This window comes from Cynocephalus volans, chromosome 7 (genome assembly GCF_027409185.1).
Source record: "Cynocephalus volans isolate mCynVol1 chromosome 7, mCynVol1.pri, whole genome shotgun sequence".
NCBI lineage: Eukaryota > Metazoa > Chordata > Mammalia > Dermoptera > Cynocephalidae > Cynocephalus > Cynocephalus volans.
In genome coordinates, this window is record NC_084466.1 from 69,060,339 (window position 1) to 69,082,911 (window position 22,573).

Here is a 22,573-nt window from a genome sequence, read left to right on the forward strand (position 1 = left end):
GCAAAAATTTTCTACCAACTATATGATTTTTCTTTAACTAAAAAAGAGTTTTAAAAAATTGAGTAGCATTGCTATAACAATACTCCTTCCACTCCCATCTGTTTATTAAATGAGGTTTCTCAGCCCTTACATTTACAAAATAAAATATAGGAATAGAATTGATCTTGAATTCTACTTAAGTTATTATTTATTTTGGATACAGAGAATATAAAAACCCAGTCTTATCCATCTTCAATAATAATTTTTTATTATAAATTTTCATTAAAATTTACTTTTTGTGTTTTTTAAATTTATATAAATTTATAATATATTTATGTTGTTTTATCTATTATGAAATAACAATTCTAATGATCAGTTAATCTAGAAGAAACTTTTAAAAATTAGAGCTTTATTTGATCCCTGTACCAGCTAGCAAAAATAAATAAATAAATGGAGCTTTATAGCCTTAGTATATTAAACAAATTATAGGAATTTATTTCTTTAAGTTTATTTATTAATATTATTATTTTTTACATTCTAAGATGTTGCAGAGCGTGGGGAGGAGAGAAGAGTAGGGGGAAAGGAACAGGGTGGGAGCAGGAGCATGGAGGAAGGGCGTGGTTGAGACCCATGGCACCCCCCTCATTCCTGCAGGGGAGACCAGGGGGCTTCCAGCAGTGGCTTGGTCATTGCTGGGCTGGATGCAGATGTCAGGGGGGTGTGTGGCTGAAGCCCTTGGCCCCCCACCACCCCGGCTCATAAGACAAGGGGGCTCTCAGGAGCCTGCAGTACTTCTTGCAACAGCTTGGTGGTCATCGCTGGGCTGGTTGCGAATGTTGGGAGACATGGCTGAGGCCCATAGCCCTCCCACCTCCGTGGCTTGAGAGCCCAGGGGGCTTCTGGTCCTCTTAGTTTTTATAGGTGTTCTTTGGTGATCTGAGACCTTTACTAGTTAATATCAAACTTTGTCTGATTTGTGGATACTTTGTTTTTTCTTTCAGTTCTGTGTTGGATTATTCGCTGTTCCTACCACTTAAACTCTGCACTGGAACTAATTTGTTGTGCTTTGCTTACTTCTAAAATAGGGGAACTTCCTGTGGGGACCAGCACTTGAGCTATGTAGTTGATCTAAATTGCTGCTTTGCTGCTGATTCCCTGGGGAAGGCTTTTTGTGCAGCTCAGGTTTTAATGGTTGACCTTATAAGTATTTCCAGGTCTTGTGAGTTCCAGTACACCCGGGTTGTGTGGAAAGTCTGGTCTCGGCCTGAGTCTTTTCAGCAAACTGCACCCCCTGCAGATCTGTATTCCTGATCAGTCTCCACTGAGTGGTCCTGTGCTGATTGGGGGGGCAATTAGCTGTGCCCTAATATTCCCCTCGTGGCCTCTCTCCCCCGCCACCTCTACTCCAAACATTTCCCATGGGATGGGCCATGGCTGGTCCCTTGAGATGACTCACAGGCCTCTGAGTAGCTCCTTTTTTCAGTTGTTTGTGGCTCCTCACCCCATGTGTGTCCATGGGAACCCTGTTAGTGGTTGAAGAAGAGGGCCACCAAGGCCCTCTTCTCCCCTCCTGCCTCCAAGCAACTTAATAGGAAGGGCACAGCTGTGGCTTTTGCCAGCTCTTGCTCTATGTGCTCACCAGGGCCAGCCTTGAAGCGGCCAGAGCTCAAAATGGTGGGAGCAATCCTTTCTTTCTCTCATTGTGGCTTCTCTTGCCATCATGAACTCCATAGATTTCTCCTTGTCTTCCCCTGAGATCTAGCAGCCCCAGCTTGGCTGTCGTTGCTTTTTAATAGTTATAAATTGGTTGATTTGTGGGAGAGAGTGACGCTGGGGATTATCTATTCTGCCATCTTGACTGGCCAGAATTTTAATTTATATAAATTTTTGTTTCAGATAGTACTGGGAGGATCAATAAAAGATTCTCAGCATAAAAATATTTACAATAAATATTAACATTTACAACATGCTAGAATTCAGACTCTGAACTATTTAATTTTATATTGAAATTCTACAAGGGGATACCAGTTTTTCAAAATTCTTTTAAGGTGGTAGGTATGTGAACAAAGGAGTGTGAGAATCATTTTTCTAGTAGTCTATACCTTTCTGTCCCTGATCCCCATCCAGCCTCTAAACTCTAAAGTACCCTCACCTTATCATAACACTCCCTGTTATATCACTGTTTTATTTTCTTCTCAGTCCTTACCTCTGCTAAGGTTTGGAGAGTGCCAGGCAGGAGGAGAGGTAAAGTTGGAGAGGTATTTTACCCCAACTGCAATGGTAAGCCACTGACGAGTTTTAAACAGAAAATAATATGATCTGGTTTATATTTTAAATCAAAAATCACCCTGGCTACTGTGATAAAAATGGATTGTATGGGGTTGAGAGGAAAGGTTCAAGAGAAGCAGCAGAGAAACCAGTTAGGCTACTGTGGTAGAGGCCAGAGATCATGTTGACTTGGACTTAGAGATGGTTATCAAGTGGGAAGAGTCAAAATATACTTAGGAGGTGGATCTGACAGAACTTGTTAAAGATTTAGATATGAGTTGTGAGGAAAAGACAAGAATCAAGAATGATTCCTAGGAACTTAGTTTTGAACAATTGGGTGAATGATGCAGCAGATTTAAAGATTTTGTTTGGGGACATTTGAAACCTCTATCGAAACAGTTAAGTGACATTCAACATTAAGGCATTAGACACATGAATCTGGAATTCGGGAGTGTCAGGTCAGGGCTAGAGATAAGAATTTGGGAGTCAGGAGCATATGGATAGTACTTAAAACCATTGTGGTAGGTTGAATAATGGTCCTCCAAATGTCATGGAAACCAGAGTTTCAAGATAAGAAGAGTGGTCAACTGTGTTGAATGCTGCTGAGAAGCCGATTAAGAGGTTGAAGAAATGGCTGTTGCATTAGGCAAGATAGAGGTTGTTTGACCTTGTCTAGAGCAGTTCCAGTGGAGTGGGAGATTTAGGAAGGTTCTTCAGATTAGTTTAAGAGAGAATGGGAAATGAGGACATGGGAATTGTGAATCCAGACAACTTGTTTGAGAAGTTTCTTGAGAAGAACAATGGAGAAATGAAGGAGGATTTGTAGCCAGGAGAGTTTTGTGTTTATTTTATTTTTAAAATGGGAGATAGCAGTGCACATTTGTATGCCAATGGGAAAGATCCAGTGGAAAAGGAAGAAATGGTGCAACATAGAGAGTGAATAAGCATAGGATCCTTAGTGAGGGAAGAAAGGTCTACTTGGCCTGGCTTTGAATAGGAGCAGAGTCTTTTTCCACTGTTACAGAAGAAAGGCAGAGACTACAGGTAGACATGCAGTCAGGCTGATGGATTTGCTGACATAGAGATGACACAGTTTCTATCTGATTGCTTCCACTTTCTCATTAAAGTAAGAAGAGAGATAAAAGACTTACTAGAGACTGAAATTGTGAACCTAGAGTGAGACTAATCAGCATGTTTGTGCAATTTTCTCCTGCAAAGTTCAAAGCAGGTATTGAGTAGGGGAAGAGTTGTAATAATCAGTACTGGGGTTTTGTCTGCCAAGAATGAGAAAGGGGCAAGGAAGATACGTGTGTTTGCAAGAGACTGTCAAGATAGTGGAGTCTGAGAGCGAAGTGATGAGAGGAGGGAAGAGGCCACAAAAAAGGGATAATGGATAATAATATAATGGAAACCCTATATGATGGTTACTGGTACTAGGCACTCTTTTTAGCTTATTACATATAACAACATGTAATCTTACAACTACACTGGATAGTGAAAAGTGTTGTGCTCATGGATTAGAAGTCTCCCATGAGGTCAAAGAATCATTGGGGTGGAAATATTTGAATCAATGAACCTGGGGGTTAGGTAGACAGACTGATTTGGGCATAAATTGACCTCTGTCTTATAACTTTGTGACTACACGAAAAGCATTCACCTCTTTGACTTTCTGTGGCATAATCCAATAACAACCTCCCCTTTTCTTTTTTTAGCCAGTTGTGTTTCTGTTACCTGCAACCAAAGGTCCTGACAAACACAGGAAAGAGTGCTGCAGTATGTGGCAGACAGTGAATGCTCTACAATTACTAGCTCTCATCTCTTTCCTCTTCCAGCATTGACTGCCCAAAGGCAGTAGATGTCTCTTGCATCATTCCAAGAGCTTGACCTTGTGCTGGGCACAGTAGAGATGTGCTCTGAGAATACAGTTGTTCTCCAAAACAAAAAGGTTAAAACTCAAGCTCCCAAACAAGACCTTCCTTGACATGTCACCTGCCATTATATCCAGCCCAGTCTCCTGACCTTTCTCTTTTCTCAAAATTGGCCCTCTAGCTACGAGAGTCTTCCAGAAGAGACTAGGCATTCTGCAATTTCTAACCCCTTGCACATGCTGTTTTCTCTGAACTTATCACTCTCAAACTCCCTATGAGCTTTTCCTGCTCCAGAAAACCCTCCCTGACTTCTCAGCCAGATGTGGGTGAGGGTTTCTGGTTCTCACTGCACTTCACAGTACCTACATGATGGCAGCTGCCACACAGCATTGGACGGTTTCCTTGAGTGCCTGTCCCACCTGAGGATGATGTGGCAGGTCCCTAAAGTGCATCCCTTCCTACCAAGGACAAGGTGCATCAGGCTATGGTCCATACTCAGCTCCTGTGATGTCTTCATCTTCACCTCTTTCTGCAGAAAGCCTCGCTAGGCTGCTCCAGCTGTACTGAATTTCTTTTACTTCGCTAACAACCATGCTAGGCCTGCCTCCAGGCCCTTTACTCACTCTCTTCTCCAACACTCTTCAAACCCATGTAACTTGTCTGCTCTTGCTCACCCTTCAAGACTCTATTTAGATTATGCCTCCTCTGGGCAGCTTTTCTGGCACAATCCTCCCTACTGCAGGTCAGGTTATGGACTTATCCTGTGTTACCACAGGCCCTGTGTACCCCATCATAACTCTGCCATCATCATTGTCCTGTCATGGCCTGTTCTCTTAGCTGCCTCTAGCAATCTTTGAGACCCTTCACACTTCAGAGGTCTGTTCAAAATCTGTTTCCACTGCCTACCATTAGGCATTAGTTATTGAATATTTCTCAAACGAATGACAAGATAGAGATTCTGGCTCTTTGGAATTGAAGGTCAGACTCAGGGTTGTGGTGACCCCACCCAGGTTCTAACTCCCAAAAGGCTTGGTGTGGGGCAGCCAGTTGCCACCTCTTCCATAACTTTAAGGGAGTGAAAAGATGCTCCCATGAGGGAAGGTGTTTGGCTCATAACTGTCATTTGCCACCAGTACTGAGAGGACCTATTGTACATGAAAGCACTTAAAAATGTCATTTGTAAGCCTCACAACAACTGCTGAGATAGTTGTTATTTTCCTCCATTTAACAGGTGGAGAACCCGAGACTCAGAAAAGTGGAATGCTTTGCTTTAGGTCACACAGCTGTCAAATACCCGAATCCCCTTTTCGAGGTCCTTACAGAATTTCTGCAAAGATGGGAGGTGGTAAAGACTTTCCCTTTGTGCTTTGAGACAGGTCCTTTGTACCATAGTGCCGTAGGTGCCAAACACCTGCCTTAGAAATGCGTTTCCATGAGACCTGTCCCACTGCCTGCCCAGCTCTGACATATTGTTTCTCTGACTCCCAGAGCTCTGCCAGACCAATCATACCACATAGCCCATGACTACCTTTGAGTTAGCTTAACTCTGGGAAAGTTCAGAGGGAGTTAATTATCACACAATGAGTGACCCCCACATGCCAGGCTTTGTGCCTGGCACCTAATATCCAATCACTAATCACAATAACTGTTACTTTCCCCCCCCTCGGATTTGTCACCCCTGGGTGACGGAGGTGCAAAGGATTACTCAAAGCTCATCTCTTCTGAGCAGTGAGAGGCCCCGAAGTGGTTAACTTCCCTGGGAACGCTCCCTCCAGCGAGAGGCAACCCTTCCTTGGGAAATTTAACCCCGAATTGGGGTTCTCTTTCTGCATTTATTTTCCAGACCAGGAAGTTACAGGAAGAGAACATAGGTGGGGTTATAGTTTAACAATATAGGCTGGTAACTTTCAGTGAAACAAGCCAGAGGACATTCCAGTAGAGCGATCAACAAAAGCTTGATCTTAGCAAACATTCCTTCTTACAGCAATTTCTCAGTATCTTTACATAACAATCAATAACTAGTCTGTCTTTGAGCCAGCAACCTGCTATGCCACAATCCTTATCTTGCAACAGAGACTTGTAGCCTGAAGGAAATTTCCAGTCCTCCGCAAGGTCAATATTTGAAACTGCAAGGCTTTGGAAAACCAGGCTCTGCAAAGTACATATGCTTTTTAGTATATTACACAAATAACTGTGTCCACTGTCTCTGGAGCAAGTAAAAAGGCTGGAGTGCTGGGGAATGGAAAGAAGTCAGGACTAGGAGGAGGCAGGGTCTGGGTTCAAATCCTGGAGGTAAAGGGGTGTTTAGCCCTAACTTGGGGCCAAAGTAACCCTGAGCTAGTACCTTAGCCATCTAAGAAAACGAGGAGTTTGACAACACAGATGATCTCTAAGCTCCCTGAAATAGGCCTGCATGAGAGATTCTCTTCTTTCCCCGTCCCTGACGCGCCTATACCAGGCACCAGTCTGACCCAGGAAGTGGCGACGTCCTGCTCAGCCAGGGGCTGCCCCTCCGTTCCCCGCCTTAAAGGCCAATTCAGCCCCTAACTCGGCCAATGGTTCGGAGGCCATTGAGCTCCCCAGGCCCCGAGCGTTGGGAAGTGGGCGACAGGTCATTCCAGGACGAGGGAGAGGAGGGAGGCACCAGGAGACTACAACTCCCGGGAGGCCATGGGGTGCCTCCCGAAGGCTGAGCCTGGTGCATGCTGGGAGAAGGGACCTCTCCGCCGAGCTTCCTTACGGTGGCTAAGCCAGGTAACCCGCACGCATGCTCAGTCACGGCCCAACTACTTCGGCTTCTTTCCATCATGCAGGCCTTTTCTCTTTCCGGTCTTGCTGAGGCACGTTTTTCCCCGCCCCTTTTCAGGCAGTGGGGGAGCGGGGCCTCTCACAAGCGCGTTCCCAGGGGTGTGTACACGCGCGTTCACGAGAGATTCAAAAGGGAGGGACTAAACCCTGGGTGTGGAAGGCAAAAAGTGCAGGAGACCGCGGGGAACGGAAGGCGCATGCGTCCCAGTGGTGCACTGGGTCCTGGAGCTGCGGAGGGGCGGGCGGAAATGGACCGCTGGGCTGACGCGCGCGCATTGGGCCGCCAGCGCCACGCCTCCTGTTGCAGGTTTCCCCTCCTCCCTCGCCACCCTCCCGGAAGTGGAGCCGCCCTCGCGCCCACCAGCGGCCACCCCCTGTGGCAGGCCCCGCCCAGTGGCCCCGCCCCCAGCTCTCCGCCCCCTCCGCTGGTGGTGGCGCTGGGTTGCAGCCCCGGTTGTGGCGGTTTTGGTGCCCGAAGCCGGGAGCGCCGAGTCGTTCCCAAGAGAGGCGGCCAGGCTATGATCGCCGGTCTCCAGCGTCCCGCTCCCGTCAGCCAGCGTTCTCGTCTCAGCCTGTGCCCGTGCCGGAGCCGTCTCCCCAGCCCGGCCCCGCGGCGCGGCTGGCTTCGGCGCCCCTGGCGCGCCCCCTCCTCCGATGGCGGCGGAGATTCAGCCCAAGCCGCTGACCCGTAAGCCGATCCTCCTGCAGCGGGTCGAGGGGTCTCAGGAGGTGGTGAATATGGCGGTGATTGTGCCCAAGGAGGAGGGCGTCATCAGCGTCTCGGAGGACAGGTACGGACTGCTGCCCCTCCGCCTCGAGGAGGGACGGGCCGGCGGTCCCTGAGCCCGCGTCGGGGGCTGTGCCTTCAGGTCGGCGCGAGTGTAGAAGTGTTTCCCCAGGTTTCATTATAACGCGCATCCTGGTGGTGCCTGTGTCCGGCTGCGCGGCTCCGGGAAGCGGAGTCCGAGCGGCGGCGTGCGCTCCGGCCTCGCCCGTAGCCGGGTAGCCCTCAGGCTAACGGTGCGCCGGCCACTGGACCTTGGTCCAGCCCTGAGGCCGGGAGGGTGGAGAGGGAGGAGCCGCCCGGCCCTGCAGGTGTGTGCGTGGGGAGGATGCTCCGAGCCGCCTCTGCAAGATAACTAAGGTTTTTTGGATGCTCTCTGGTACAGTTCTTACGGCTTCAAACTAGAAGGCAAATTCCACTCCCTTCTCCCAGACATTCCCACCGAATCTGGATACCGGACACTGAATTCGATAAATATTCAAAGTTGTGAAAAGAGTAACTTTGGGCTTCTGCGTGATGCCTTCTTTACTCTCTCCTTTTCTTATCTCTTGGAGCTCAAGGAGAAGCGCCTAGAACTTGCAAGGGACCCCTGCTGCAAATAGCTCTTGAGTTCCTTCCCTTTGCTTGCTTCCTTTCTTTTTGCCTAATTTTGCTTAATTTGCAGAAGTGGAGCCAATTGTTCTGCCTTCAATATTCTCCTTGTTTTTGCGTTTTCGCTTTAACTTAATGTCCTTTAATATGCAGAAATAAGGCTGACAAAGCTACTTTCCAGAGGACTACTGCTTGAATATAGTAGTTACGGTCATTTATCTGGAATTGTTACTTTGATAATATCTACAAGCATTCTAAAAAATGTAACACTGGAGAGGTACATGACAAGGGGCTTTTACTTTAGAACAGTAGTTAGCTTTTCTTAATGTAAATTCAAATCATGCTGAGGTAGAGAATATTTTTCCTTGGTGACTCCTAAAATTGCGGAGATAAAGCAACAAAGTATTCATTATTGTCTTTATAGTCATTTCAGCAGTTTGCATATAGTGTGGCCTGAAAAATTTTGCTTGATAAGTTTCTTCATATCTTAGGTTTTTCAGTATAACTGGGAAGGGTATATTAATGACATGTTCGTGTCTACACCACACTCTATTCAAATGGCGCCTGATTGATTTCCCATGCAGATCCAATGGAAAACGTTGTAAACATAAACCAATGGCAAGTAGTCTGCAATGAACAGAAGAAATTCACTGCAAAAATCGAATACATGGTTGTAGGAGCATTTTGAAATTCACAAAGAAGCTTATGAGAGTGTTTAATTTTTCCGTAGAGGCACAATTCTATTAAAAGAGACTGGTTCTGGACCTAGAAATTCTTTTCTTTCTTTCTTTCTTTTTTTTTTTTAAAGATGACTGGTAAAGGGATCTTAACCCTTGACTTGGTGTTGTCAGCACCACGCTCTTCCAAGTGAGCCAACCGGCCATCCCTATATAGGGATCCGAACCCGTGGCCTTGGTGATATCAGCATCACACTGTCCCAAGTGAGCCACAGGCCGGCACCCCTGGATCTAGAATTCTTTGTCATAGAATTGTTTTTGTGGAATATATTCCATAAAATACATTGAAGGAGTATATTGATAGACATCACTTTCCCAGTCTTTAATTACTAGAAATGAAACTGATTGATTCTTAACTGCTGTAGGAAATTCATGAGTTCACTGAATCAATTAAGAGAAGGAGAAAGGTACTTAAACCTAAGCTCCTTTAATATTAATTTTGAAACTTCTGATTCCTATTCCATTGCATTTACCTTGAAAGAAACATGGGGTATATTTCCAAGTGGAGAAGCTGAAGTATATACATGAAAGAAACTGAGGAATAAATTTCATTTGATTATAGATCAAAAGAAAGGCAATGTTTAGCTATATCTTAGCTTAATTTTCACTTTCCTAGCTTACAATATAAATAATAGAAAAAAAATTTTTAATCACAGAGTCACTGTTAAATAGATAAGGTGCACACATTGTCCAAGATTATTATTTACATTTATTTATTATTACTCAAATTGGCAAGTTTGTGCTGCTTAGGGTCATATACTCAAACATGAAAATAACTTTATTTAGAGCTCAGTTTCAGTTGTAATTTTCATTAAAAGAAAATTGATCTGTATTCTTGCTTTTCAAAATCCGATATTAATGTCACTTGATATAATTCTAAAGATATGACAATAGAATATTGATTTTCATCAAAACCTACAAAGCCATTACCATTAACTGCTTCAGCTAGAAATTACTAATTTTCATTCCTGAACTGTATAGTTAAACTACAAATAATGTCCCATACCTGAATGTCAGTGTCCCATAAGTTCTTATGAAACTCTGGTTTGTCTTTTTGACTTGTGACTCCTTATAGCCTTTATCTGTACCTTTGAAAACACTTAACATTTTCTATTTTAAACAGTCTCATATGTACTTCATATCCATTTTATCTTCTTTTCTGTGAGTTCCCTGTGGAGCTTTGTGTGTCTTATTCATTGCAGTATCTTTAGGGCCTGATATAGTGCCCGGTACACAGTATGCCCCCAGTACACATTTGTTGTATCAGTGACTGATCTTTTTTATTTGTTTGTTTTTGCTATTTACGAAAACACAGCATCTTACCTATTGTAGACATTTAATTGATATTTGTTGAATGAATTTTATGATGACCTATGAAAGGCTTATTTGGACACATTTACACTTGTATGAAACATATTGGACTGGATGCCTTAAAACTCTGAAAGTCCATGCACTCCTTCATTCCATCAACAAACATTTGCTTTCCTCTTGTGTTCCAGTCACATGTGTAGACGACAATGATAAAAATGGCAAGTATTTTCAAGATACTCACCCTTTAGAGGAAAGACATTTTAGAAGAATAGTTCTCAATGAAACAAAGTTACTATCTCCAAGATTTGATAGTGAAAAGAGAATTTTTATTTATTTATTTATTTATTTATTATTGTTTTCTTTAAAAAGATGACCAGTAAGGGGATCTTAACCCTTGACTTTGTGTTGTCAGCACCACACTCTCCCAAGTGAGCCAGCCGGCCATCACTATATAGGGATCCGAACCCATGGTCTTGGTGTTATCAGCACCACACTCTCCCAAGTGAGCCACAAGCCAACCCTAAAAGAGAATTTTTAGATAGGGAAGAATGGCTGGATTTCTTGTCTTTATTGTCTCCTAAATTTTATTTTCCTTTGGAGGATTCTTTCACTTGGATTACCATTTTCACCCTCTAATTGCCCTCACTAATAGCTGATAATACTCAAATCTTCAAGCCCAAGAATGAATAAAAACCCTTGCCTTCAAGTTCATCTTAGCACAGTGAAGACAGTCTAGAACTTTACTTGATACCAAAGATAGGAGGAAATATAAGGGAATATAAGAAATATAAAAACAATCAAGTAGAGATTTCTGGTTCTACCATAATGCAGAGCCTGTTCCTGGAACTCACCAGCCTTGTCTGAGTCTATCTTCTCTTTGGTTGTAGCTAGGTTCTATTATCTCCCAAAGACACAGCAAACTTTGGTGCTTTGGATTCCTCATTTCTCAGCTTCTTTTTGGACTTTTTTCTGTGTGAATGCCATTTTAACTTTCCTTGCTTAAGAGCTTCATCTCAGGTATCTCCTCTGTTTTGATCAAGTCTGCAGCTTGACCACGTATCTAGTTTGCAGCTTACCAGGGACTCCTTTGTTTAGTGGCAGCCTCTTCAAGCGAAGAAAGCCAGGACGGACCTTCTCCAGGTGGGACCCAGCCCCCTCGGGACCTTTATCTTCGTAGGTTCTTTGTATGCATGTCTTAATACAAGTCAGCAATCTTAGCATTCATCCAGAGTGTTTCAGCAACTAGGTAGTTTCTATTAGGCAGTTACGGGAAATTGTTCCCTCCTCAGAAGTCAAGACAGTGTGCTGAAGACAGATACAAACATCGTCCTTTTGGGTTGCCAAGGAATTTCCTCTGCTTGTGGTATTTAAGGAAGACCAATGGTCTCTTCTCCAGATGGGTCTCGCAGGAAGAGTAGGAGTTTATTTGAAAAAGCTAAGTTAGAGGAAAGGGCTTTCTAGGTAGGGGAGAAAGAAAACTCCCATTCATTGAGAATCACTAGAATGACCTGGTTAAGGGTCTAGACTCTGGAGCCAGTCACTTGAGTTCAGAAGTCAGCTCTGAGTGTTGTCACACTTTGAGGAATCTGGAAAATAAGTGTCTCCAGGGGAGTAACTATGATAGCAAAAATTACTGAAACCTCAAGGTGCAAGAATTTGGGACTCTTTTTCTGTATAAAAAGACCTGTTTGTGGTCATGGGGCATGGTGCAGGAGGCTGTGGGAGAGGGAAATGTAAGGGAGCGGGCTGTGGGGAACTGCTTTCTTGTATTCTGATTTTGTTCAGGATCAATTTATGAAACATAGTTAGCTGCATTCTGTGTAATACATGGGGTAAAGTGCATGCAGTGGGTAAAAAGGGGCAGGTTTTTATCTCAGTATGAGGAGATCTGATCCTCAGTGCCTAGCACAAAGGAGATATGCAATATATGTTCCTTGAATGAATTAAGCAATGGCTGGTTCATTCATTACCTGTTTGAGCTGGAATGGGTGTGAGGAGGTTGTGAGTTTCCATGAGCAAAGATATTCAAGTTGAGCCTGAGAGAAGTTTAGCAGCTTGCTTTAGGCCAGGCTAATACTTCAGCATGGGATGGGGGTAGGAATGGGCTGGGACAAGAAAGGGTTTGGACTTTTTCTATCTCTAAGGCCTTTTTTTCCAACTCTGAACTACTATGATTCTAAATGGCCATGACTACTTGACTGTTTCTTGAAAAGATAGGTTACAATTTCATATTATCTGGTAAATCCTCTTGGTATTGGTTCATTTACCATTAATTCTTTTCATTGTAAAATTGCACTTTCTCAGTTCTCTGCTTCAACCATTAGTTTCACTATAAGTAGACCTTGGCTCATTTCAGTTGATTGAGCTCCTGATGGAGTTTTATATACCATGTATTTTATTACATTTGCATAATTTTTTTTTTAAGAAATGCAAATCAAAGTGTTTCCCACAGTGCAAGCATAGTTCTGAAAGTTGAGGACTTCTTAGAGTGATGGAGTCTCTGAACTCAGCAAAATTAGAACCCATCTAAATTAATTTTTGAGGGTGTGAAGTTTCTATTTAATGGCATAAAATTAATAAGCTTTCAGCTGTGCACTTGAGACTCATCACTTGGCAATAATAATTGCTAGTTTCAAGGTCCCAAAGAGGGAGTTTGCTTTGTAAGATTGTTGAAAATTCGACCTTTACTCTGAATTCAAAACATGCCAGCAAAGCTGTCTAGAAATAGGCTGTCTCTGTGTCTCTAAAGGACAAAAACAGACTGACTTTTTAAGGAAAGATCACTATGGAAAACTTGCTTAAGGAGGCTTACTACAGGAGGCTTAGCTTCAAGTGACCACAGAGCTCCTGATGGTTCTGAATTTTCTACTTTCATATTTTTAAACCAGATTCTGCCCAGGACCTGACAGATCTTAATCAGCGTACATTCATCCGGATATTGCAACACTGGAAAATGTTAGGGTGGCAATTCTGACACTCCTAAAATGAGTGATTCTCTGGTCAGGAAATCCTGACCAGCTATCTTATACTTCAAGCATTACTAAGCTTACTTTGAAAAAGAAAAATAGGTAAAAATCATAGGATGTAAGTAGCCAGAAAAGACTTTAGAGGGGCAATCTTTTCCAAGCAAACAAAATCGAAACTTTTAAAAAGGAAATATGACTTTTTACTTTCACAGCATCTTACCCTGACTGTTTTCACTTTGCACTTGGGTTTGAGAGAGACATTTTTTCTGTTGTTGAAAATCATCTTGATGTCATTAAAAATAACATTTTGGGGGAAATTAAAACACTTTGTGGCATTTAGAAATCAGTATGTAAATTGTGACTTAAGACTATTGCAGTAGTGACCTGTTGATATCAGTTAACACTAAACTAAACTGTATACAGTATATACTTACCTGAGAAGACAATGGCCATTAAGCCAAGCTTTTCTTTTCAACTGCAGTATCAGAATAGAAAGAATTCAAAAGAAGGCAACACTCACTTATTTTTATATGACTGGGTCTCCCAAGGAGAGTGCCGGAATTAACCTAGAAATTCTCTAACAAAAAAAGTAACTTCTCTTGTACAACTTCAGCAAGCAGTCTCATTAACTCTGTTTTTTTTTTTAAATGACGGGGGGCCTCTTTATCCAAACCCTTCATTTAGTCATTTAGTAAAAATTAATTCAGAGGTGTAAGAAACTAACTAATAAGACCAAAAAAGAAAAAAAGTCGTCTGCTTGTCTCTTGGCAGGGAGTGCTGCTTTGTGTTCTTGAGTGCCTTTAAGGATTCTTGGAAAATAACTGAGACTGTAAGTCTGATTTCAGCTCTATTCTGCATTGACCTTGGCATTTCATTACTCCTAAGCCTTAGTTTCTCCATCTGGCAAAGGAGGGGGTTGGATTTCCTAGCTCTGGGACTGTGATGTGCCTATGTAGTGACTACATCTGCAACCACATCATCATAAAATCTCAAGTGGAGGAAAGTGGGCAGTGGGGAAAAAGCAGCATGCTTATGTAAAACTCGGCATTTCGTGGCACAACTGTAAAACGATGCTTCTAGAGCCTTTGGATGGCAGTGGTTATTTATTCCTGGATGGAATATTAAAGAAGTATTTGTTTTCCATTGGTGCCTAATACCCAGTTAAACTGGATTCACTACATGTCTACTTCTAGATGAATCCTTTAGTTTCCAGATACTCAGCAGTTTAGCTCTAGGTGATTTGTTGGCACCCACGTCAGAACCTGGGTTGTCTAGAGTAATGTTTTGGAAACTTTTGACCACAAATCATAGTAAGCAATATATTTAGTATTGCAACCCAAGTCCCACATACTCTCACACATAAACACATATATAACTGAAACAAAAATTATATGAAATGATTTCCTTTTAGTGTGACATGCACACTGATATTTTCTGTTCTTTTACAGCCCTTATAAAATCCTGGTTGTGACTCTTTTGATTACTTTCATGACCCACTAATGGGTTGTGAACAACAGTTTGAGATACAGTCCTTTAGAGGAAGTTTTGAAGTTTGGTTCCCTCTTTTTCTCTCTCTTTGTAGTTTTGGTTTTCTAGAAGATGTAAATGCATTTCAACTGGAGAACCTACATACCACCAGCCTACTGCACCCCTGGCCTACCCTGCCTTTCTCAAATTCCCACCGTGATTACAGAATTGACCCAGTCTGACTGAAAGCCTCTAAGTCAGGAGGTAACTATTTTAAATGCATTCAGCCCAGAGCAAGAAAGTGTTCAGAAAAAACTAGGGATGCAACAAATTGAGCAGTTGTTTGAGTGGCTGCAGTTTGGCTTCTTTTAATATGTTCATTTATTACTGAGTGAGGACTCCAAAATGATGAATCTCATCTAAATTATGAATGTCAGTTGCTAAACTCTTTGCATGACTATGCTTTTTAGCTGGGCAGATTTACCTATAATGTGGAGCTATTTGGAGACTTTATGCATTTTCCATTAGTTATTAAATTTTTATCTTTCCTCCAATTTCTCAGGATCTACTTACATTCTAAGTAATCATAGAAATATTCCCTCTGGAGTATGTTTGCATTTTAAATAAAGATAATATAACCACAATAAAGTGTAAATGCTCATAAACCTCTTAGCACAATGACTGTTAGTATTTTATATAATTCCTTCTGGCAGTTTTTCTAGTGCAGTTTACAAAAATATGATTATAATCATACACTTTTATATTCTTAACCCCACTCAAAGTTGTGCCAGCAGCTACCTAGTCTTTAACCATCATTTTAAGTGGCTGTATATTTTTCCTTTCCTCCAGTATTCACTCATATTTATTTAATACTTGGACTATAAGTACTTGGCCCTGAATCTCAACATGAGCAAGGCATATCCTCCTTTCAAGATACTAGTAATCTAGTGGATACATCATAATTTATCTATCCCCTATTGTTGGCTATTTACATTATTTTTCATTTTCACTTTTATAAATGTTATTTTGAACATTGTTGTGCATATAGGTGTTCTCCCCCTTTCCTCAAAGTTTTGATTATTTCTTTAGGAAAGATTGTAAGAAGAGTGCCATATTGCTTTCCAGAAGGTTTGTGCTGCTTTAAAATATTTACAATGACATATGACATTGACATATGAGAATATTAGTTTTGCCACATCTGACCAGCCATGGATATTATCATTTTTAAATTCAACTTCATAGTTTGCTTGATGAATGGTGGCCCTTCATTGATGTTTAATTTGTATTTTTTTGGCTGACTAGTGAGTATTTTTCTATTTGCTTGTTTACTTGTTATTTTTCCTTTTGTGTATTGTGTTCCTGTCCTTTGTCAATTTCTCCATTGAAATATCTTGGTTCTTAACAATTTCTTGTACATGTATTCTATAGATATAGTAAGAATATTAACCCTATGCCTGTTATATATCCAGATTTATGTCTTCCACTCTGTGTTTACCTTTTTATTTTTTACATAGAAAACATTTACTTGTCAATTTAGCTATGTATCTGTTTTTTTAATAATTGAAATTTCTTTCATTATTCCCAATTTTTGAAAGTAATTTTCCCCCCAAAGATCCATTGAATATTCATTTTCTTCTCATACTTGTTATATAATTTGATGAAAAAATAATTTTTTGATTTGTTTGGAATGTATTTCATTGGATGGCCTAAATTGGGGAGTGTAAATTATTTTTTCTAAAATTTGGTGTTGATTATTTCAACATCACTTATTGAATGTTCCTTATGTTTTCATTTGTATTTGTGAAACTGCCTTTATCACAGAATTAAATGTTCTTAATCAGCAGAGCCTACTGTGGCTTCTGTTGTGTTTTAGGGATCTCTTTGTCTCTTGTAAGACCAGTTCTGCACTTTAATTATTGTAGCTAATGAGTAATTTTTGACTGCTTAACATTATGTATTTGCAATAATAGTCCAAATCTCTCTGGCCAGGTCAGCTGGTTAATGGGAAAGGAATCATTTGGCTCCAGATATTGGCTCTATCCCAAACTCGAGGATTTCACATTCTGTTTCCACATCTGCAATTTGGGAATAATGGTTCCTCTTATGGTTGCTGGAAGATTTACATGAGATGATCTTCTTGCAGCACCTGGCAATACTTGGAGCATAGATGGTATTCAGTAAAAGTTTGTTTTATTTTTTGTTTATGACACCAGCACACCTCTACATAGGTAACCTTTTTCTGTTGCTGTGGTCCCATTATGGCTTGGCCATTTTAAGAGTAACCTCGGATATACAAAGATTGGGCTATTGAACTTTTTGTTTTCATATAGTTCTGAGCCCCTTTTTCTCTTCCCTGAATATATAAGGATGGTTCCATCTGTCATCTTTTTACCACTTCTCAAACTTGCCCTGTGAAAGCCAGTGGTCAGGAGAGGCGGGTGGTGGGCAGGGGCTGTGTTTTCCTTTGCTGGCTTTTCTTTTTCCATTTGCCATCTTATTCTGAAATGGCGTATCCATTGCCCCACTAGTCTTCCATGTCTTCCATAAAAAATAAACTTAGGGAAGGGTAAAGCTTTTAACTGTCCTCAACTGGAGGCCTGGGCATTATAAACTGGCAGCTAGTGGACTGAAGTTCACCCTTGGACAGATTTTGGGTGGTCCACACACAGTGTTATTTTAGAAATTTTGAATTTGTAGGGCAAGATTTAAAAATATGGATTTCACGTAAAAATCCAGATTGCCAGCTTCTCTTGACAGATGTGAAGATGTTGTTGTGCCTAGCCGTGAAATCCCCTCTTGCGGACCCCTTGTTCCTGCTCTGCCTTTTTGGGCTAAAGGTCATCTGAGCCGAGCCAGGATAGGTGAAGCCCACACTACCCAAGCTGCCTACTGGTGGGAAAACTGCTCACGAGACACAGAGAGTCTCTAAATCTGAAAGGCTTCCCCTTTTATGGAGTAAGTAGTTGAAGCTTTTTTGGTATCTAGAAGAAGAAAAAAGGAAATCAAAAGATATCCAGAAAGCCCATGTTTCTAAATTAAGGCACCTTTTATAACAGATCCTAATGGTGTGCACAGTCAATATATAAATAAAGGTGGGTATTGGTAAACTGGGATGCCGTTTACTTCCCTTCCCCCTGTCCTTTGAAGGCATTGCTTAGGGCCGGGGATTAGAGTCAGAGAAGCCTGGGTTTGACTCTTAGCTCTGCCACTTACATGCTGCCTGATCTTAGGCAAGATTGATCACTTCATCCAAACCTCAGCTGTAAGATGAGAGTTAAAATACCTACCTTATAGAGTTATCCTGAGGGTTAAATGATACCATGTTGTCAAGTGTTGGCACCCGGCCATTCCTCCATTCATCCATGAATGGTAGGGTTTTCCCCCTTCCTCCAAACTCTTTTTCTAATCCTCCTATAACTACATTGTCTCTGCAGCTCTTCTTTATTCTTTGTGTTTCTCTTTCCCTTTTTTCTTTAGTTTTCTCCTCACTCTTATCTCACAAACCAATGCTTCTGGAAAGAGTACTCAAGCATCACAACACTAGTTCGATGATCTTTGGAAAGTGACTTTCCTTCTTCGATTCTTATCTGTGATTGATTTCTCATAGTTTTAAATTACATTAATATATGTGAAAGTACTTTGTATACCATAAGATCCTACAGAAAATACTTTTTTGTATGAGTTTTGGGTTTGTTTTCATTTTAAAAGTAGGTGAACATAATATTTAAATACATCTCAATTCTAATTTTAGAAAAACCTAAAATTGCATTATTGCTTTTATTTTGTAGATCTGCATTCATATTTTTCTGGAGTCAGTTCCCATGCCTTGCGATTAGAATCACAGTTATCTGTTTTTGTTTCATTGGCACTTCTGGGCTTTGGAAAATATTACCTGTTTGACATTTTATGTGTTGATTTTGTTTGGGGAGAGGGGGTGTTGGGAATGGCTAATTCATTTGATTATATTTTGATTTTTGGAATATTTTTGAATTATATTTAAATGGTTTAATAAATTTTCTTTACAAAGCTTAGGTTGTTAAAATTTTGAAGAAGGAATAATTTTTCTTCAGAAGGTAAAATTAAATTAGGGAGGTTAGTAATGCTTAATCTGAATAATTAGCTGGATTAGCATACTGTTTGGATGGATTATGTTGGCTTGGAATTTGGTTGCAGTGTGACTTCTGACTTATTTTTCTTGTTGAGCTCCCCATTTGGGAAGTTTCTGTCAAATCAGATGTGCACAATATAGATCTTTGAGCTTTATCTGGATAAAGTAGAGCAAAGGTTGAAAAAGTAAAGTTCCCTGTGTCTGAAAAGTTTCAAAGTAGTATAAGGGAGACGAAGAGGCCCAGGCAAGTACTCTAGAGGCCATTGAGGTTTGTCTGAAGGTAGATCATATTTCTCTAGGGTGTGGTCCTCTCCCTACCCTCCAACCCCCACCCCCACCCTCATTCCATTTTAATTTTTTTTCAAAATATGTTTTATCTTACTGTTTAATAATTTCTAATTATTATTCTGTAAGAGTTGAATACTTTTGGAAGTATAGATCAGTATTGAGCCTAGAAGAACTATACACGCTCCAAGTTGTTGATTCATTGATAAGTGAACGAAAGGTTGATTTCTAGATATTACTGTGTTCTGAGTAGCTTTTAGTGGTCATAGACACTGTTCTAAGTGTCTTTGGCTTTAACTGAAGTTATTATGTTTTGGACTAGACCTAAATAATTACTGGGAAATTCCATTCTTGAACTAGGAGGACTGAACTTGGGCTTCAAGGTGTGAAGCAATGAACAGTTTCTACACTGTTCGTTTTTTTGGTTTTTGGCAGAAATATCAAGTTTGCCCTTTTGGGGATGCTTCCATAGTCAGTATTTTCAGTTCCCAGCATTGCCTATTTCTGTTTTTTCAAAACTTTTACTTAAAAAGTTGTTCTGTCTGTTATTTTTGTGGTCTAGTAGTACATGATTAGAAATGTGGAAAAGTGAAGTTAATGCTGGTGACAAATCATGGATGGATTTGCAGAGAGAATGGGATCAAAATGGCAGAAACAGTTAGTTACTTGAAATGGTATTTAGCTAGGAGATTGCAGCAATTTGAGAATTAAGTAATCGTAGTTCAAAAGAAAAGGTTTAAAAAAGTTACTTATTCATATCCTATGGGGGCTAATTAATCCATACTACAAGTGAAGTTCTGAATATTTGAATGAGAAATAACAGGTAAAAATAGTTAGATTACAGCAAGTCTCCCTTATCCATGATTTTGCTTTCCAAGGTTTCAGTTACCCATAGTACAGTGCAAGAAGAGATTTAGAGAGAGACCATGTTCTCATAACTTTTATTACAATGTATTGTTATAATTGTTCTATTTTATTATTAGTTGTTGTTGTTAATCTCTTACTGTGCCTGATTTATAAATTAACCTTCATCATAGGTATGTCTGTATAGGAATAAACAGTATATATAAGGGCTCAGTAATATCTGTTGTTTTGGGTATCCACTGGGGGTCTTGGAACGTATCCCCCTTGTTACCCAACTGTAATAGCAGTTACATTTAAGAAATAATTAACCTTGTTTTTAAGTTGATAGTACATGCATATGTAAAATTCAGAAGGCTATGTTGAGAAAAGTGAAGCTCCCTCCCACTTGAGTGTCTGAAGATTTTGTGAAAGGAAAACTGATAGAATTTGCATATGCTCTGATATGTGCCCTGATACGGATCTCTGTGGGCATTTCTGCTTTAGCAGCTCTAAACTTCTCACTTCTAAAACTACTCTGGTAATTAGCAGTGCTTGCATGTGGCCTCTCTGCAGCAACCACCACCACCTCCACCCCTTTTCTCCCTCCTCCTACCCTGTCCCCTCCCCTTCCCTTCCTCATCTCCTGGTAGCTGCATTTCCTCAGCACACTCAATGTATTTATTAAAGCACTGCCTCACATGCATTGAAATTATTTATCTCCTGCCCTGGGATCCTCATCATTGTGTCTCTCAAGGCCTCTAGCTCAGGCAAAATTGGAACAATATTGATTTGCGTTGTGTATTAGGTCACAGTGAGGGAGGGAGTCACTCTGTAAACCAGTCGTCTTCTAATGATGGAGTCCTTAATTAGATGTCTTTGATACAGAAACTAGCTCTGGCATTTCCTAGCAGGAGACTCAAGTATCTTGCAGAATCCAAGGGCAAGGACGCATTTGGGCCTTAGGAATAGAACTAAAGACTGAAACTCACGGAGAACCAGGAAGTCCTCTGTCCCTGCAGCTCTTTCTCTGTGTCTGCTTCATTCTTCTCTCTTGGTCACACTGGCTACCTCTGTTTCTTTCTTAGTCCATATGGCAGAACATGGCTGCCAGTTCCTCCTGAATTTTAAATGTTACAGTTTAGATAAGCAGGGAGAGATTGATGTCAGGCTTTTAGTCCTAGTTCCAGAATTCCCTGGGAAGGGACTTAGTGATCCAGCCAGAGTCAGCTGTCCACTCTGGGATATAGCCAGAAGTAGGGTCATGTTGCAGGAATACTGCAATCCCTGCTGCAGCCTGTGGCTGGGGACAGGAAGGGAGGAGAAGGGGAAATCTCAGAAAAGGGATGTAAGGTCAACAGTCCACAGGTGTCCACTGCTGAGCTCTGTGCACACAAGATGAGCCCATGCTCTCGTAGCTTGGTGTATATTGTTGGTTATTGCTCTAGTAGCAGCAGAATAATGAACATAGACACTTGCTTTACTCCTGACCTTCACTGCTCTGTTTTCCTTGAAATCTGCTTGTGTAGCACTTAACATGTCTGGATAGCCATTTTCTCCATCTTGCTTCATTAGCTCATTTGACATGTTGACTGCTGTTCTTCTGTAGTGAATATAAGGTGGGGAATGGGTAGGTATTCCACTATGAATGTATGCTGAGCAAAAGCCATTGTTTGTGACAAGTTTCAGTACTCATGAGTAGAGCCCATATGGTAAGCATATTTTCTAAACTCCAAATTGAAACACTTAGCTCAATAAAAGATTTTTTCCCTGATGGAAGAATTCATTAAATCCCATTTTGTGATACATTTAACAAACTGAAATTTAAAAAATAACATGAAACGAGACCATCAAGCACGTATGGGTGCAGTGTATATCCTGCCTCAGGGAAGAGGCTGTAAAGCCTCGGTGTATTAATAGTAATTAACAGTTAACTTTTTCTGAGTAGATACCACGAGCCAGGCACTATTAAGCCCTTTATGTGTCTTTTCTCGTTTAGTCCTCAAGATAATTTTATGAAGCTAGTATTTTACTCTCATTTTAAAGATGAGGAAACATGCGGCCAGGAAGAGGCAGAGTGGGGATGTGCACCCTGTTTCGTCGGACTCCGCAGCCCTTGCACTCAACCTCGCTGTACTTCATCAGCTCCCTGCCAGGCCCTGCAGAGAAAGGCAAGGAAGGAAGAATGTGGAGCCTCCATGGAAATCACAGCAGATTACAGAGGATTTTCAGAAATCCTCTGAAAAACAAAGTTTTTCAGGTTAGCAAATCATAACCAATTAACAAATAACAGGACAAACTAAGTAGAATAGGATAGACTTTCCTAAGACATCCCTTTTATACCCTTGAAAGTCTCTTCTTTATCTGCATGGTTAGTGGTTACCATATTGGACAGTACAGATTATAGAACATTTTTGTCAATCACAGAAAATTCCATTGGGCACTGTGGTTAAAGGCATAAAGGCAGAGATCTAGTTAAAAGTTAAACTGAGTGATGGCGGTGTCTGAACTGGAACACTGGCAGTGGAGCACATGAGAAGGATTTTGGAGTTATTGAGGAA

At 41.1% G+C, this 22,573-nt stretch overlaps 1 protein-coding gene across 1 annotated transcript in view; it reads left to right on the forward strand.

Annotated features, from left to right (window-relative positions):
- Positions 1–7,358: 7,358 nt before the first annotated feature.
- WDFY2 (WD repeat and FYVE domain containing 2) overlaps positions 7,359–22,573 on the forward strand; it is a 158,602-nt gene continuing 143,387 nt past the window's right edge. Inside the window, exon 1 of the mRNA XM_063102862.1 lies at positions 7,359–7,714. Coding sequence (XP_062958932.1) covers positions 7,578–7,714 — 137 coding nt within the window. The 5' untranslated portion in view covers positions 7,359–7,577. The remainder of the gene's footprint in view (positions 7,715–22,573) is intronic.